Genomic DNA, 19,768 nt, shown 5'->3' with positions numbered 1-19,768 from the left:
CTATGTATGCTAGCCGCAATGCTAATGTTAAAACGCAATCACATAAGCTAACAAATCAGCGAGCTTTTTGTGAGAGTAAACTCTCCGCTCGGTGGTAAATTGTGTTGATGTTGGTTTTGTTTCATCAATAAATGAGGCAGAATACACAGTGAATGTATCCTTTTTTGTTTATTGCACTTGTTCCTGCTGCAAACAAATAATGAATCCTACGCGAGGCATTAAAGATGGCTGGTTTCTATTTTTGTGCAGACGCTCCAACGTGTGACGCTTCTCTCTTCTGACCAATCAGTGGTCTGCAGTATTTCATGTCACTTTTTTGGTACCACTTCTACCTGCTTGGAACCTCGAGAAAGCCGGTACTAAAAAAGTACCAGGTACCATCCGCAAATCTTGGCAATGGAAAACTGAAAAGGCAGAGTAGAGTCGAGTAGGTACCATGCAGTGGAAAAGGGGCATTAGTCTGTGTGACTCTGCTTTTAAGAATGAATCAGAGCCCGGCCTTCGTGACATCACACCTAGTGATGTCAAGAAGCTCTCGTCCAATCAGAGACTACTTTGGGTACATTTGAAAAAGAGGCAGCCTAGGCCTGCCTCCCAACTGTATTCTGAGCTCCTAGTCTCAAAAATAGATTTATAGCCCCCCCTTTCATGCATTCATGGTGGACCATGATACCGACAATATGCATTTTGAGTTTTAACTCTAGCTTGTCTATAGCCTAATGTAAATTTGACCAGAGCCTTCTGATCGTAATATGTACTCAACTGCGTTGTGTCTGGCTCTAAGTCTTTTACCAAAAACTGTGTAGCACGGCGGAAGAAGAAAGCAAGTAGAGTGTTTCTATTTCTCATGTGGTTTGTTTATTCAAAGTCCAAAAAGTATACAAAAATGTTCTGGTTCAATTAGAGCTGCCGCGGTATTGATTATTTCCTTACCGCACAAATTTGCAAAATATTTCCTACCGCCGCGGTTTTTACCGCACGCACAAAAAAAAAAAAAAAAAAAAAAAACAGTTTGAATGCATTTTTTTTTTAGTAGTAGTCTACTCTTTATAGCATATAGCCTGCCTCTAGTCTAAATGTCTATCTTTAGAGGATGACTTTGCAGCATGAATATTGTTTGGGATTCGGCAAGCACGCATTCGTTATTAAAAGTGAAACACGGATTCGAAGTCTCCCCTCTGGTCGTGCGCCGTTCACTCGGTGTCGCGGGCAGGAGTGGTAGCGGCGCGCCCGCCGGTTACCCCCTCGACCCTTTCTTCTTCTTCTTATTTTAACGTTACTACTTATGATTACAAAGGCATTCGATTTGTGGCATTAACGTTAGTATAGTTACACGTTCGTATTTACCGGACCATAGCAAGGCAAGCGTTACTAAATTAATATCTAAGTTCCTTTCTTTGCTCAGAGCGTGCCGAGTTGTACCCATTCTGCGGTCTGTTAATAAAGTTTTCAATCAGACAAGTGTATAGAACGAAGGGCTTTTATTATAACATTTCGTTGCAGTAAAATCATTATGCCTTGTTCCCTGAGGAGCGACGGCAATCCACTCCGGTCTCCGGTGGGAGCTAACGTACTATTAGCCGTGTTGTGACTGAGCTCTGATCAATGGCTCTTGGCTGAGATTCAGGAAGTAAAAGCACTTCGCGTATCTCTTCTGACCAATCTGTGGTCTGCAGTGTTTCATGTGACTTTTCTGGTACCCAATAGGGTCGCTTGGAATCTCGACAGAGAAGTAGGGTATATCTGCAGAGCCGCAAGCCCAACGAGAGCGTAATAATAATAATAATATAATAAAAAACAGCGGTGATGCCGGTATTCAGCCCAACGCTGCGGTGGGCATGATGTAACAGCGATACCGCGGTAATACCGATACCGCGGCAGCTCTAGGTTCAATCAATGAAAGCGCAATGATACTAGTAGGAAAAGCACTATGCCGCAAGTCCACTAATATCAGTCTAATAAAAGTAGTTAAGAATAATAATCTTCAATGTATCTTCGGTTGTTGATTCTTGTTGTCCTAGGAGACAACGGACTTCTCTGTTCTCGTGGCGAAACGTCTCAAGTGGGTCTTCTCCGTTCCTGCTGTGCATAAAAAACTTCAGGATGCTCTCTCTTTGTCTGATCTTGTGCAGACACTTTTAACGGCTAAGTCCCGCCCCTGGACGAACGTCGAACTGACGTTCGTCAGGGGGCGGATATCTAAGTCCTGATTGGCTAAAGCTCCCGTCGGCCATTTTGAACCAGGTCTGACGTCAGCTAATACCTTATTTGGCTAGATGTAAATTTTACAAGGCAGGCTGTTCCTTGTTTAGAGCTACAAGTTGTAGTTCTCTAGTTTAGAGTTTAAATGTATCTGGCATTAGATTTATCAATTTATCAATCAAAGATTAATGCTTATTTTGATTATACATCTAGTTTAGTCTTTCCACCGCATTTCTTAGTGTCCTAAACATAGATTTATACCTATTGTTGGTTTTAAAACAAGCTGTTTTACTTTATGTATTCTAGGTTAATATCTTTGAAGTTAGTTTGATGCTTCTAACTAAATTACACTTGTTTACCAAATTCTAAACTTATTTTAAACCATATACCTTGCTTAACTCAACTATCAACTATAGTTAATAGTGTCCTGTTTAGTCTTGATTTGATCAGTTCAATATTATAAACAGATTGATTCTATGTTTCATACTTGAGTAATGAACAGTTAAATGGTTGTTGTTTTCCAACTTTGACCAAATGATTGTTTCCTCTGTTACAGGCAAACAGGAGGAACTTTAAGAATGGATTCTGTCCCCACTATGCCACCAGATTTGAAGTAAATAGCAACTGGGTGTTTCTACACCTCCTAGTCTGGAGGCTGTTTTCTAGAGCATTTTTCTGTTTACAGTTGGCCTTATCAGTCACCATAAAATGGGCGTCTGTTGACAGGCCCATTGTGTGGGATGATTTGATCAACACCGCCATCTGTTCTAATGTTTAACTCTGGCCGGCCACAGCAACCAGTCTCCTGTTGTATTTAAATACAATGTGGTTTCTCGGGGGTCGGCTCTAACCTAATGACCCCTTCTAACCAGGGAGATTTCCAATATAGATCCAGTTTGCCCAGACCTTTTGGTCCAATTTATATTATTAGTTCTGCTTATTTTATAGAAATCGAATTGGTGTCTTATCTTTAGCTTTGCCAATTATAATTACTTCTAGAAGAAATGTATTTAATAAACTCTTTGGGGGAAAAGCAGAGCACTATGTATTATCTAACAGAGTGAATATATATAGTGTATAATGCACTGGATCTTACATTTCTCAGTTATCTCCCAGTAGCGGTCGACCTTGGGAACCTTAATTCATAACTCATAACAATCATTCATAACTCATAGCAGTTTGAGACTGAGAATATACCACAAGCCATTCGATTTAACGTTATTAGCTTAGCACCCTATATTTCGCGTTCCAGGAAATACCCTGAACATTCTGCTATAACGTTCATATTCAAGACGCTATAAAATGGGAACCTATTGATGCATTTCTTTTATTTAAGGCATATTGAAGGGACGGTTTATAGTGTCAATTGACAATGAGAATGGACAGATAGCAATAATATAAAGTATAGATTTAGCTCTACAAACAGCCTCACGCACAATGAAAGGTTGTTATGATATGCTGGCCGTATAGAGTGGGCCCCGTCTAATCCCAATGGCCCCGAATGTGTTAATGAATATTTTTTTTTATCTACTTTTTCTCCCCATTTTCTATTTTTCTCCCATCCCAATTTCGTATTATCCAATTATACCCTCCCCTGTCTCAAACGTTGTTAGACCATGCCTCCCACTGGTCGGCTGCAATGTGGACGGAGCCTTGCATCACGTGTCCCCTCCGGTACACGAGGAGGCAGCCGTCGCATCTTTTCACCTGCACAGCGCGATCTCTCAGTGGCGAGGAGTAACGCGTGGGAGGCTCACGCTGCCCCCGATACTTCCTGATTCTGCTGTACAGGTGCACCAACCGACCTGTAGGAGTCGCTGTCCACAACGTCCGATCCCCACCGACCGGCTTTCCCATCCCCTAATACTGCCAATTGTATTAGTATGAACGACCAGCCAAGCCGGAAGCAACGCCGAGAGCTGGGCTCGAACCCAGCATCTCCTGCGTTAGTGGCGAGCGCCTTGCCCACTGCGCCACTTAGCCGCCCCTGTGTTAATGAATCTTACTTAACATTTACATTTAGTCATTTAGCTGACGCTTTTATCCAAAGCGACTTACAAGTTCTGTACGACAAGTCATCAGGAAGGGCACAACTCTATCAGCTGAGTAACAATAATGTTCATCAGAGTGTTGAGTGCTACAGTGTAGGTTAGTTTATTAGGACAAGAATGGGTAGTTCATACCACCATTGTGGGGCAAGGACTGAGAAAAGGCAGGTTCTCCTTGATGACAGAGAAAAAAAAGAGTTGTTCCTTAATGATTCATGTGTCTTCATTTTCCCCAACTACAGTGAAGTGAGAAGAAGACGCCAGGCCTTCCGACCAGTGATACAGAATCTCAATTATCTTAAGTTAAGCCACTCCTTTGGTTTTCCATGCACCCTGATTGTGACCGTCGATGGCAAAGAGGAGCTGTTCCATGACCACAAAGTTGCCGAAGCTTTCTTCATGAACAAGTACGATGGAGCTTTATTGGCTGACTACAATGGGGCCAGTTCAAGTTCACCCTCCAAACGATTCTGTGTACACTCTAAAATAGCTGATTCCAGATACACGTAAAGCAGAGGTGCACCGGTTTCCGCCTTAATAAAAAATATAGTTTACAAAAGTTCTGAACAAGCAAAAAACAATCATAAAATAAAAGCTCCTTTGATTTGCAGTAGAAGTCGAGATTTTGCCTTTATCGACAAGAGGTTTCTTCGAGTTGTCTTCTTCTTTCAGTATTCACTTATCGTCTGTGTTCTTTTATGCCTCTTTTCCATTGCATAGTACCTACTCGACTCGACCCTACTCTACTCGCTTTAGGTACCTGGTACTTTATTCCTTTTCCACTGCAGGTAGTACTCCGTTTGTCTCCGTGTGGGGAGGTGGGGCCGCTGGCGTACAGCATGAGAGCTCCGTGAGCATAGCTATGTCCGTGAGGGTTTGGAGCAAGCCAGAGTAAACACAGTTTTCAATCAATCAATCAATCAATAACAACATTAACCAGACTCTCGGTGTGTCTATTCTGCTAATGTTAGCGTTACCTCCCGTGTCTATTCTACTAGCGTTAACGTTACCTCTCGTGTCTATTCTACTAACATTAATGTTACCTCGTGTCTATTCTACTAGCGTTAACGTTACTCTCGTGTCTATTCTACTAACGTTAGCATTAGGTAATAACCGGTTTAAAATGGATGATGATGATTACCTCACGTTGTGTCTATTCTACTAGCATTAACGTTACTAGTACAAACAATCAATAGCGAGTTATATTGATCTGTGCACGCTATGTACGCTAGCCGCAATGCTAACGGTAAAACGCAATCACATAAGCTAACAAATCAGCGAGCTTTTTGTGAGAGTAAACTCTCCGCTCGGTGGTAAATTGTGTTGATGTTGGTTTTGTTTCATCAATAAATGAGGCAGAATACACAGTGAATGTATCCTTTTTTGTTTATTGCACTTGTTCCTGCTGCAAACAAATATTGAATCCTACGCGAGGCATTAAAGATGGCTGGTTTCTATTTTTGTGCAGACGCTCCAACGTGTGACGCTTCTCTCTTCTGACCAATCAGTGGTCTGCAGTATTTCATGTCACTTTTTTGGTACCACTTCTACCTGCTTGGAACCTCGAGAAAGCCGGTACTAAAAAAGTACCAGGTACCATCCGCAAATCTTGGCAATGGAAAACTGAAAAGGCAGAGTAGAGTCGAGTAGGTACCATGCAGTGGAAAAGGGGCATTAGTCTGTGTGACTCTGCTTTTAAGAATGAATCAGAGCCCGGCCTTCGTGACATCACACCTAGTGATGTCAAGAAGCTCTCGTTCAATCAGAGACTACTTTGGGTACATTTGAAAAAGAGGCAGCCTAGGCCCGCCTCCCAACTGTATTCTGAGCTCCTAGTCTCAAAAATAGATTTATAGCCCCCCCTTTCATGCATTCATGGTGGACCATGATACCGACAATATGCATTTTGAGTTTTAACTCTAGCTTGTCTATAGCCGAAACACCATTCGATTTAACGTTATTAGCTTAGCACCCTATATTTCGCGTTCCAGGAAATACCCTGAACATTCTGCTATAACGTTCATATTCAAGACGCTATAAAATGGGAACGTATTGATGAATTTGTTTTTTATTTAAGGCATATTGAAGGGACGGTTTATAGTGTCAATTGACAATGAGAATGGACAGATAGCAATAATATAAAGTATAGATTTAGCTCTACAAACAGCCTCACGCACAATGAAAGGTTGTTATGATATGCTGGCCGTATAGAGTGGGCCCCATCTAATCCCAATGGCCCTGAATGTGTTAATGAATCTTTTTTTTTTAACTACTTTTTCTCCCCATTTTCTATTTTTCTCCCATCCCAATTTCGTATTATCCAATTCTACCCTCCCCTGTCTCGAACGTTGTTAGACCATGCCTCCCACTGGTCGGCTGCAATGTGGACGAAGCCTTGCATCACGTGTCCCCTCTGGTACACGAGGAGGCAGCCGTCGCATCTTTTCACCTGCACAGCGCGATCTCTCAGTGGCGAGGAGTAACGCGTGGGAGGCTCACGCTGCCCCCGATACTTCCTGATTCTGCTGTACAGGCGCACCAACCGACCTGTAGGAGTCGCTGTCCACAACGTCCGATCCCCACCCACCGGCTTTCCCACCCCCTTTCCCACCCCCTAATACTGCCAATTGTATTAATATGAATGACCAGCCAAGCCGGAAGCAACGCCGAGAACTGGGCTCAAACCCAGCATCTCCTGCGTTAGTGGCGAGCGCCTTGCCCACTGCGCCACTTAGCCGCCCCTGTGTTAATGAATCTTACTTAACATTTACATTTAGTCATTTAGCTGACGCTTTTATCCAAAGCGACTTACAAGTTCTGTACGACAAGTCATCAGGAAGGGCACAACTCTATCAGCTGAGTAACAATAATGTTCATCAAAGTGTTGAGTGCTACAGTGTAGGTTAGTTTATTAGGACAAGTGCATGACAGTAAGGTTAGTTATGGTTCGACTTTTTTTATTTTTTTTATTTCAGATAATGGTTGAAGAAGTGCGTCTTTAGTCGACGGCGAAAGATTGGATGGGTTTCGGCTGTCCTAACTGGGGTGGGTAGTTCATTCCACCATTGTGGGGCAAGGACTGAGAAAAGGCAGGTTCTCCTTGATGACAGAGAAAAAAAAGAGTTGTTCCTTAATGATTCACGTGTCTTCATTTTCCCCGACTACAGTGAAGTGACAAGAAGACGCCAGGCCTTCGGACCAGTGCTACAGAATCTCAGAGATCTTAAGTTAAGCTGCTACCTTCGTTTTCCATGCACCCTGATTGTGACCGTCGATGGCAAAGAGGAGCTGTTCCGTGACCACGAAGTTGCCGAAGCTTTCTTCATGAACAAGTACGATGGAGCTTTATTGGCTGACCACAATGGGGCCAGTTCAAGTTCACCCTCCAAACGATTCTGTGTACACTCTAAAATAGCTGATTCCAGATACTCCTTTGCACCGGTTTCCGCCTTAATACAAAATATAGTTTACAAAAGTTCTGAACAAGCAAAAAACAATCATAAAATAAAAGCTCCTTTGATTTGCAGTAGAAGTTGAGATTTTGCCTTTATCGACAAGAGGTTTCTTCGAGTTGTCTTCTTCTTTCAGTATTGTAGTGGCCGCTTGTCGCTCCCCAGTGAATCGACAAGCGTCCACGATGCACCCGCAATTACTTATCCTACTCAGTCCCAAAGTTGTGATGTTGAATGAATTGAATGTCCAAAGTTGCTCCTCGTACGGTTTACAGGGTTTATTGTTGTCCAAAGGTAAATGATAGTGAATGAGGGGTTTAAACAACAGTTGTCAATTGCTCAGATCCAACAGTGAAACGGGTAGAAAATTGTATCCTAATCACAGGTGCACAAAGATTGCAGTGATCACCTTGGCTATTTATAGGAGTGGGCTGTAATGGGTGGTGAGCCCTCTAGTGTCCAAACATAATTAAGACAGTCTAAAACAGTGCATAGTTCTAATATATAATATATAGATAATAATAATACTAATAATAATAATAATCTATAACAAGAACACTCATTTGGCCTTTACACCGGCCCCTAATTGTGCCTACACAATTACAAAACAAATAACATGGTCGGGTGAGTGTTCATTATAGCTGGCAATCCTCAATAATAATCAATTTCAAATCATAGTTCTAAACACGAAGAAGCTTGACTGGGGCTCTGGTTTTCGCTTGTTGTCCCTGTGCATGGGAAGAACAAATTAATTAGTAATTCAAATAACAGTCAAGGTAACTGATAAGATAATATTCAAAGTGTTTTTTTTGTTTTTGTTTTAACAAACAGAGCCATATAGCTCTGATAGGCTTATAGCCAATGTATATTCAAAGTTCAACAGAGCCCTATGGCTCTGATAGGCATACAGCCAATGTCCACTGGTTGTGACTCTCCATCGGGGTCGTCATGACTTTCTGCGGTAAGTCGGTCGGGAGGTTTCAGCCATTCTTCCCCAGGTTTCCTTTACGCCGTCGTCTTTTGTAGTTTCTCCTTTTGGAAACTGGCATATTCAAAAGTGTTTGGCCATCACCGGCCCCGGTAACACCATGGGCTTCCATGGGCTTCACTTGATAAGCTTGTGTCTTCACAGCGTTGAACAGCTGCACCACCCCCCTGGTAGCAATTCTCTGTAGATTTCGTTCCATCCCTCCGTCTTTGACCAGGTCAGGTTTGTCTCTACACATCATCTCCCAGGTTCGCTTCTTGTCAACCTGTTTCTTTTTCTCCTTTAGCTTGTCCAGCTGTTTGTTCTTCTGTAGGATGGAGGGTTTACTCTCTGGGGTCTTCTTTCCCAGGATCTTAGCCATGGCTTCCGCCCATCCAGCGTTTTGGTTCCCTTCCTCTCCTCCGTCTTCATCCTCTGCCCCATCATCAGCTTCCTTGTCTTCTCCATCATCTGATGCTAGGTTGCTGCTTCCGCTTGTTTGGTGTAGATCAGTGTGAGACTGAGGGGCTTGAGTATGAGAGGTTGTTGGCAGCACATGCCGGCTTCGACCAGCAGGGGCAGCACATCTTGTTTTAGCAGTATGGCTTGGCCACTGGTCCACCTCTTCTACTCCATCGTCTTCCTTTTCTTTATCACTGTCCTCCTTGTTGTCCTCCTCTTCATCACTGTCCTCTTCCTCACTGTCCTTCTCCTCATCATGTTGCCTATGCAGTTTGTTTTCGTCTGCTGCGTCCTCCTCATCATTGACGTCATCGACGCCGTCCTCTTCTTCCTCATCGACGTCATCGACGCCGTCCTCCTCACCACCATCATCATCATCATTGTCTAGTTCATTCTGAGGAACTGTCTGAGGAACAATCCACTCCTTGGAGGGAACGTGAGGCGCGCCCGCTTTGTCGTCATCTTCTTCTTCGTCATCATCGACGTCATCATCTTCATCACCATTGTCATCTGGTTCATTCGGAGGAAGTCTCTGGGTAGGACCCATCAGGTCGCTCTCCACCATCCACTCCTTGGAGGGAACATGAGGCGCGCTGGCTTTGTCGTCCTCTTCTTCCTCAGGACTCCGACCATGGCTTGCGAAGTTCAAGGGAGGGTTTATGTATTTTGTGCTCGCACACCTTGGAGCTGAAATCAACACAGTGATTATTAAACAAATCATCGGCACCATTGTTGTGATATTCATTGGCCGGTTCAATGTTGCGCCTCTCAGTCAAGACTCTTATTGATGATGCTTGCTTGGCTGCGCGCTTTTCCAATTGCAGATCTCTTTGTTGTTTCTTTAAATTGGCACAGTCAATTTCATAATTCAAATATCTTTGTTGTTTCTCAAGCTCTTGCTTTTTCTTTGAATTGGCAAGGGCAGTTTCATAATTCAAATCTCTTTGTTGTTTCTCAAGCTCTTGCTTTTTCTTTAAATTGGCAAGGCGTTCCATTAAGCTTGCCTTTTCAGCTTTAGCCTTTCTAATCATAGAGGCTATTTTACTACCTCCATGACTGTTTGGCCTCATCTTGGCTTCAGACATGTTATTTATTCTTTTTATTTATCCTTTGTAGTTTGAATGTTGCATTCACTTAGCGTGACGTCAGAGCCTTCAAAGAGGGTTTGAGTTTCTTCCTGTTTATGAATGCAGTAATGTAGCTTTAGTTTTGCCGCACATCTACAATGTCCAAGAGAACCACTGCTGTATCGGAATTCAAATCAGTCCATTGCGCCATTTAGTTTCCACACGTCCAGACATTAATTGCGATGGTATACTTAATTCTAATACGGCACATAGTCCGTTCCATAATCCATTCCACAGTATCGCAATTCAATTAGTCTGCCGCTGTCTAGTTTTTCCACACGTCGAGAGTGACTGACAACATTAATTGCAATGGTTCCAAATATTACGGCGTCCAAATACATTCCGTAATCCACAGCATCACAATTAATCAATTTGTCAGTCTATGACGTTATAATACTCATCAGCGTTCGCACGGAAGCGCAACAAGTAGCAATGTCCCGAGTCACGTTTCATTCATAAATACAGCAGAGTCCAAACAATTCCACTTCACGGTAGGCCGTTACAGCTCCTTCAAATCCTTTATCAAGATCTTCATTAGGTAATCCAGAGGTTTCAAATCTTCTTACCTCTCTTTCATTCGTGAGGAAAGTTGTCCTATACTTTACTCACGTCCTTTTTTCGTGAGGAGTTTTCCAGCTTTGTACTCACTCAGCACACGTCCTTCTTCCATTAGGTAATTTTCTACTTTGTAGTGGCCGCTTGTCGCTCCCCAGTGAATCGACAAGCGTCCACGATGCACCCGCAATTACTTATCCTACTCAGTTCCAAAGTTGTGATGTTGAATGAATTGAATGTCCAAAGTTGCTCCTCTTACGGTTTACAGGGTTTATTGTTGTCCAAAGGTAAATGATAGTGAATGAAGGGTTTAAAGTAACAGAACAGTTGTCAATTGCTCAGATCCAACAGTGAAACAGGTAGAAAATTGTATCCTAATCACAGGTGCACAAAGATTGCAGTGATCACCTTGGCTATTTATAGGAGTGGGCTGTAATGGGTGGTGAGCCATTACAGCCCAATATATAGATAATAATAATACTAATAATAATAATAATAATAATAATCTATAACAAGAACACTCATTTGGCCTTTACAAGTATTCACTTATCGTCTGTGTTCTTTTATGCCGCTTTTCCATTGAATGAATGAATGAATGAATGAATGAATGAATGAATGAATGAAAACTTTATTTAACAGATTGCAGAATGGGTACAATACAGTACGGCTCAATACATACAATTGTTAAGGGGATGCAGACCTGAGAAAGACGTTTGTCTTGTTTCCATCAGGGTCCCCCATTTTTAATTCATAGACATTTATGACATACACAACATACATGACATTTAGGGCATAGGGACATATAGGTATTTAGTACTGATACATTTGTGACATAAACGGTATTCAAATATACAGTACTGTTACCCCTAGATCCTGACAGAGTATATATGATGGGGAGGGGACTGTACATTAGGAGGGGGTGGGTGGGTGGGAGAGAAATATACATACGGCGGGGAGGGAATATATACATGCGGTGGGGAGGAGACTGTCTATTAGGAGGTGGTGGGGGTTTTGGGCATTTACGGTGGCCAGTTTCGAATTGCAGCCTCCCGTAGGTGCTCTTTAAGAGCGGTTTTGAATGTGGGCAGGGATTCACATTCCTTTACAGCTTTGGGTAGGGCGTTCCACATTGTTGTGGCATAATTGCGAAACGTGTTTAGTCCCTTGTTTGAGCCGAATCTGGGTTTTACATGATTTGTTGAGCTTCCTCTGGTATAGTGATTGTGGTATTCACTGACCTTTGGGAAGTATTTTGACATGTACATGGGTACCCCGGTCGTATAGTGTATCTTGTAGACCAGGCCCATTGCAAGTTGCTGTACTCTGTCGTCTACTCTAAGCCATCCTAGGTTGTCAAAGTGGGCAGGGGTGAGGTGGGTTCTGGGGTTCAGGTCAAGTAGTAGTCTGACCAGTTTGTTTTGTGATGTTTGTAATTTTGTTTTAAGCGCCTTTGAGGTGCTTTGGTACCATGAGGTGCACGCATAGTCGTAGTACCCTTGAATGAGTGCTCCTGCCAGAGTCTTCAGGGTATTCTTGTTTACCAGAGAGGAGATCCGGTACAAGAATCTAGTTCGTTGGTTGACTTTTTTTATTACATTGGATGCCATTTTGTCACAGGAAAGATTTGCCTCTAGGATGGAACCCAGGTAGGTAATTTCGTCTTTCCTTGTGACAATATTGTCACCCACTGTAACTGAGAAGCCGTCGGTCTTGCTGAGTTTGTTATTTGAACCGAAGAGAATGGACTCTGTTTTGCCCATGTGTAATGATAGTTTGTTATCAGCGAGCCATATGCAGGTTTGCATAGATACTATGCATAGATTGCATAGTACCTACTCGATTCGACCCTACTCTACTCGCTTTAGGTACCTGGTACTTCGTTCCTTTTCCACTGCAGGTAGTACTCCGTTTGTCTCCGTGTGGGGAGGCGGGGCCGCTGGCGTACAGCATGAGAGCTCCGTGAGCATAGCTATGTCCGTGAGGGTTTGGAGCAAGATAGAGTAAACACAGTTTTCAATCAATCAATCAATCAATAACAACATTAACCAGACTCTCGGTGTGTCTATTCTGCTAACGTTAGCGTTACCTCTTGTGTCTATTCTACTAGCGTTAACGTTACCTCGTGTCTATTCTACTAACGTTAACGTTACCTCGTGTCTATTCTACTAACGTTAGCGTTACCTCTCGTGTCTATTCTACTAACGTTAACGTTACCTCGTGTCTATTCTACTAATGTTAACGTTACCTCTCGTGTCTATTCTACTAACGTTAGCATTAGGTAATAACCGGTTTAAAATGGATGATGATGATTACCTCACGTTGTGTCTATTCTACTAGCATTAACACTTTCAATGCCCATCACGTCATATGACGTTTTATCAGCCCAATGCCTGAATGCCCACGACGTGTATTATCGTTTTATTTTTTTATTAGCGATCTGATTTCATATTTCATCAACCAAGTCTCCCGTTGGTACAGCAGCTCCTCCAGCAGCTCAGAATGGAAAAAAGCGCCCCCTATCGTCTATCCCTGAGTAACTGCACGTCAGTCGCTTAGACTGACCTGGGATCAGTGATATGTAGAGGCGGAGCCAGCTGGCTCCCTGAGCTGGCAAGCTGTCTGCTCAATATGGAAGTCATCGCGGGACGGGAATCAGCCTGGAATATATATTCACAGTAGCCAATCGATAGTAGACAGCCAGTAGTGATCGATTTTTGGAATAGCGATCAGGAATTGGAATGATCTTTTTGGAGAACATCTGATCTGAGGTAAGGAATCTATTTTACCAGTCTTGGGATAATCAGAGTTGTATTGGCTGAGATATCAACGTGTCCCCGGCCCTATGTATGTATGTGTGTGTGTGTGTACGCGCGAAATAGGCCTAAAAATGACAACGTTTTTGTGTATTCTAGAATATTCCAGTAAACGTCTTTTATCATGGAATCTTTTTATTTTCCTTGAAAACGAGGGCTTTTCAAAATGCTATAAAACGAAAATGAACCGATAAAAAAACAATCCGCTTCGACAATGTTGACTGGAAAACGAGTCATTGATAAGCGACGGGCAGATTAGACACATAGCCATAATTTAAAACATAGATTAGGCGTTATTAACGCTAACATTGAAGTGGATGGTGGGCATTCAAGCACTAAATTGTGCGCCCCCTGCTGGCACTGAAAGTCTTAACGTTACTAGTACAAACAATCAATAGCGAGTTATATTGATCTGTTCACGCTATGTACGTTAGCCGCAATGCTAACGGTAAAACGCAATCACATAAGCTAACAAATCAGCGATTATTATTATTTATTTTTTTTACGAATTTTTTTTGTTGGCGTTTTATCGCTTTATTGCTACTGGGCAGTCCAGTAGAGAGAGACAGAGGAGGAATGGGAGACAGAGTGGGGGGAAGACATTCGGCAAATAACGACGGGTTCGGGAGTCGAAGCCGGGTCGGCCGTGTCGCGGCTGAGCGCGCTATGTGGTTCGCCACTGGGGCGCCCCCAGCGATCTTTTTGTGAGAGTAAACTCTCCGCTCGGTGGTTGATGTTGGTTTTGTTTCATCTATAAATGAGGCAGAATACACAGTGAATGTATCCTTTTTTGTTTATTGCACTTGTTCCTGCTGCAAACAAATAATGAATCCTACGCAAGGCATTAAAGATGGCGGGTTTCTGTTTTTGTGCAGACACTCCAACGTGTGACGCTTCTCTCTTCTGACCAATCAGTGGTCTGCAGTGTTTCATGTCACTTTTTTGGTACCACTTCTACCTGCTTGGAGCCTCGAAAAAGCGGTACTAAAAAAGTACCGGGTACTAGGTACCATCCGCAAATCTTGGCAATGGAAAACCGAAAAGGCAGAGTAGAGTAGAGTCGAGTAGGTACCATGCAGTGGAAAAGGGGCATTAGTCTGTGTGACTCTGCTTTTAAGAATGAATCAGAGCCCGGCCTTCGTGACATCACACCTAGTGGTGTCAAGAAGCTCTCGTCCAATCAGAGACTACTTTGGGTACATTTGAAAAAGAGGCAGCCTAGGCCCGCTTCCCAACTGTATTCTGACCTCCTAGTCTCAAAAATAGATTTATAGCCCCCCCTTTCATGCATTCATGGTGGACCATGATACCGACAATATGCATTTTGAGTTTTAACTCTAGCTTGTCTATAGCCGAAACGCCATTCGATTTAACGTTATTAGCTTAGCACCCTATATCTCGCGTTCCAGGAAATACCCTGAACATTCTGCTATAACGTTCATATTCAAGATGCTATAAAATGGGAACGTATTGATGATTTTTTTTTAATTTAAGGCATATTGAAGGGACGGTTTATAGTGTCAATTGACAATGAGAATGGACAGATAGCAATAATATAAAGTATAGATTTAGCTCTACAAACAGCCTCACGCACAATGAAATGTTGTTATGATATGCTGGCCGTATAGAGTGGGCCCCATCTAATCCCAATGGCCCCAAATGTGTTAACACTTTGGTTGCCTAAGGTTAAATTAATGATATACCATAGGTTGCCGGCTCTATTTGTCTATGGAGAAAGTCCCCTTCTTTGCAGGGCTATAACTTTTTAAATTCTATTGCTACATTGCCATTATTAGGGCCCATTCAAAGTCCTATATGTATTGTTCATTGTGTAGCAACGTTAAACTTTTTCATTCACATATTCATAGTAAAGTATGGTCTAATGTATAAGTATGTTTTCATCTCTTTCTGCAGCTTTCTCCAGAACGTGATATATAGCCCCAAATGCATTATATTGATGATGAAATACAGTTTGATGGCAATCAGCGCGATATAAAAAATTCCAACTAGACGTACTTCTAGAAGTTACTACACGTCATCTGATGTTGACCGGATGGGCGAGGGGGCGTTTATAATTCCGTGGGCAGCGTTATACCAATCATCTAATGTGGGTCAAATGTTGATAATATCAGTTATTATCGAAGAAGGTAACGTTACACGCTGAAACTCACCCCAGTCTCCGCGCGCCGTTGGGCGATCATCGTCGAGTAGAAATTTTATCATTATGGGATATATTTTTACCCGGTCCATCTCCAGCTTGTATAATGGTATATACGTCCAAATCATGTTGTTTATCGAGTTATTGGCAATCGATCACCGTGTAGCGTGACGAGCCAGAGTCACATGAACCATAGCGAGCGCCCGGAAGTACTACGGTCGTCATGACAACCTCTATTCAACATCCTGTTTTGGCGATTGCGCCGATCGGCCACCAGATGGCGCTCCTGAACCGCCAGAGAGTTCAGTGGGTCCTGCTGGTGGATCTCAGGCCAGCGGAGGGACATTATGAATCCGATCGCAGATTTTTGAAATATTGATATAAGGACGCTGTACAGCGTCCCCCGGCAACTTTAGCATGGCCAGCAAAGACGTGAAAAGACGTGTCCCGGCACTCAAAGTGTTAATGAATCTTTTTTTTGTATCTACTTTTTCTCCCCATTTTCTATTTTTCTCCCATCCCAGTTTCGTATTATCCAATTCTACCCTCCCCTGTCTCGAACGTTGTTAGACCATGCCTCCCACTGGCCGGCTGCAATGTGGACGAAGCCTTGCATCACGTGTCCCCTCCGGTACACGAGGAGGCAGCCGTCGCATCTTTTCACCTGCACAGCTCGATCTCTCAGTGGCGAGGAGTAACGCGTGGGAGGCTCACGCTGCCCCCGATACTTCCTGATTCTGCTGTACAGGCGCACCAACCGACCTGTAGGAGTCGCTGTCCACAACGTCCGATCCCCACCCACCGGCTTTCCCACCCCCTAATACTGCCAATTGTATTAGTATGAACGACCAGCCAAGCCGGAAGCAACGCCGAGAGCTGGGCTCGAACCCAGCATCTCCTGCGTTAGTGGCGAGCGCCTTGCCCACTGCGCCACTTAGCCGCCCCTGTGTTAATGAATCTTGTCACTGAGATGTACACTGTGACTGTACCCTCTCCAACCTCACATGTGGTACTAACCTATCTTACCATTTGTTAACTTACTACTGAGCTACATACATGACATGAAACAGACAAAGCTCATGGGTGGAGGTTCTGGCACCTAAATCCTTGGGCCTAAGGGGTCAAGGATCAATGGGCCAGTCTTGTTTTCTGTTTTTTGTTTTTATGTTTTTTGTGTGTGCCAGTTATGTGTTCTGTCTGTTTGTCCTGTCTCTGTGTGCTCTTGTGTTTTATAAATGTCTTGTCTTGTTATGTCCTGACACGTTCATTATAATTGATGTTACTCCTGATATGTGGTTTATGTTGTCTTGTGCATATATTATTAATATGGGTTCTATTTTCAAGCATAGCACATTTTCTCTGTGGAACGATGATTTTTGTTGGATTAATGTTGGAACAGAATATCAATCTGGATAGCGCAAAAGGAATTAAAATCATACATTTGAATATTAGGAGCCTTGTACCCAAAATTGACCTACAAAGGGTATGGGTTGAACTGCACAAACCTCATGTAATTACTCTTATCAGAAACCTGGCTTACCAACAATATATCCAATAATGAAATAAAATTAACGAACTATACTCTATACAGAGCTGACGGGGGCACAAGGGCTGGTGGTGTTGCCACATACGTCATATCCAATCTTGTCTCTGAGATAACGGTGCCTACAGTTGAGCCTTTACATTTTGAGAGCATTTTCATTAAGATAATTTTCCATAAGAACAAGTCCTTAACCATTGGAAACATTTATAGACCTCCTTCATCTCCTGCTGAATCATTCAACTGGATTATTTCCACCATAAATTCCTGTAATAATGTTAAAATCACAATCCGAAATGTGAACCTAACTCAGCTAATTGACGAGCCTACTCGGGTCACTCCCACGTGTCGAACACTACTTGACTGGATATTGGTTTCACATCCAAATAGGTTCTAATTCAGGGACCATGTCAGACTGCTTTAGTGACCGCCACATTGTATTCTGCATCTGGAAAGTTCTATTACCCAAACTTCCCGAAAATGAATACCGATCAATTTATCAATGACTTGCTTTCAGTCCAATTGGGACCGGTACCAAATAATTTCGAAAAACCTCAAGACGCCTGGAATTTCTTGCACTCGGAAGTTACAAACATTTGCGATAACCATGCGCCTTTCAAAACCATGAAGGTTAAGGGCATTCATCTTCCTTGGGTCACATCGGATTTAATGGACCTGTCTCAAACCCTGCCCCTTTTCTTGATCCTCCAATCACAACTGTCGCTTACCTCGGACAAACTTGGTTTGTCCGAGGTAAGCGACAGTTGTGATTGGAGGATCAAGAAAAGAGGGCAGGGTTTGAGACAGGTCCATTCAAATCTTCAAGCAGAGAGATGAGGCCTGGGCCTCGCAGGACAAAAGATCCTGAGGAATGGGAAAAAAATACACGTTGTTGAGAAATAAAAGTAAAACTATGACTAGAAATGCCAAATCTAATTACCATAAAGATTCTCTCATTCAGGATTTAAAAATCCTAAACAATTTTGGAAAAATATAAAAAAAAATTAACAAATGCACCAGATAAAACTCTTCGTAACAATCGGCTAAAAGTAAATAACACAATATTACACGATCCTCTTTTCAGTTGCTCAAGCTTTTAACCATAATTTCTCCTCTCTGTACTCCAACAACACCTGCTCATTTATCTGTACCATTTAATACACCACCTTGTCACAGCTCCTTCTACTTCAGGAAAATCACACCAATTGAAGTTCTTAATGCCACTAATGATCTTTTTTTTTTATCTACTTTTTCCTCCCCATTTAAATTTTTTTTCTCCCTTCCCCAATTTCGTATTGTCCAATTCTACCCTCCCCTGTCTCGAACGCTGTTGGCCATGCCTCCCACAAGCCGGCTGCAATGTGGACAAAGCCTTGCATCACGTGTCCCCTCCGCGTGAATAATTTCCCTAAGCGGGTTGTACTTCCGCGTTCGGTTTGCGTGATCTGATTGGCCACTGACGTTTCTGGTCATGTGACATGTGCGCCAATCGTGTGACGCCTAGTTCTGCGCCTATTTCCGGGTCTAACGCCCCGCCCTGCTCGCCCTGCTCTAAGACAAACTCTAACCTTAACCAACTTCGAAAGAGTGCCTAAGCTTAACCGGTGGCAGAACTAGGAGTCACACGATTGGCGCACATGTCACACCCAGCATCTCCTGCGTTGGTGGCGAGCGCCTTGCCCACTGCGCCACCTAGCCGCCCTGCCACTAATGATCTTCAAGTGAGCAGCAGCCCTGGGTTAGATGGCATTGAAAACAAATTTCTCAAACTAGCTTCACATATCCTGATGTATCCACTCTGTGATCTTTTTACCAAGGTATTTGTATTCTGAAACTCTCGATATCAGAACTGTTCAGAGTCGATATATGCAAGTCACTATAAACAATATTTTTGGCTTTGGAAAACAACATGAATTTAGTTTTACTGGCATTAAGCACCAATTTTAGACTAATAAGTGCATCTTGCAGGGCGTCAAAGGAGAGTTGTAAATATTTAGTGGCCAGTTGCACAGAATCAGCAGTACAATAGAGAACTGTGTCATCCGCGTAAATGTGGCTTTGACAGCTGCTCAGAGATGAGACAATATTATTAATATAAATGGTAAATAAGACCGGGCTTATATATACTGTACTGTACACAGGACCTCAAATACATGTGAGACATTAGATTTATATAACCTATGTATATATACTGTACACAGGACCTCAATAACATGTGAGACATTAGATTTATATAACCTATATATACTGTACACAGGACCTCAATAACATGTGAGACATTAGATTTATATAACCTATATATACTGTACACAGGACCTCAATAACATGTGAGACATTAGATTTATATAACTTATATATATACACTGTACACAGGACCTCAAATAATATGTGAGACCCCCCCCACCTCCAATGTACAGCCCTCACCCAACCCCACCCCACCAACC

General features: G+C 42.8%; 1 protein-coding gene across 1 annotated transcript in view; it reads left to right on the top strand.

Moving 5' to 3' along the window:
• LOC311242598 (uncharacterized protein) overlaps positions 1-19,768 on the top strand; it is a 50,297-nt gene that overhangs the window by 25,530 nt on the left and 4,999 nt on the right. Inside the window, exons 9-11 of the mRNA XM_084331581.1 lie at positions 2,759-2,815; positions 4,493-4,657; positions 7,418-7,582. Coding sequence (XP_084187707.1) covers positions 2,759-2,815; positions 4,493-4,657; positions 7,418-7,582 — 387 coding nt within the window. The remainder of the gene's footprint in view (positions 1-2,758; positions 2,816-4,492; positions 4,658-7,417; positions 7,583-19,768) is intronic.

Source organism: Notolepis coatsorum (genome assembly GCF_963971535.1).
Source record: "Notolepis coatsorum genome assembly, chromosome: 16".
Classification (NCBI taxonomy): Eukaryota; Metazoa; Chordata; class Actinopteri; order Aulopiformes; family Paralepididae; genus Notolepis; species Notolepis coatsorum.
This window is presented reverse-complemented; position numbering and strand designations above follow the sequence as displayed.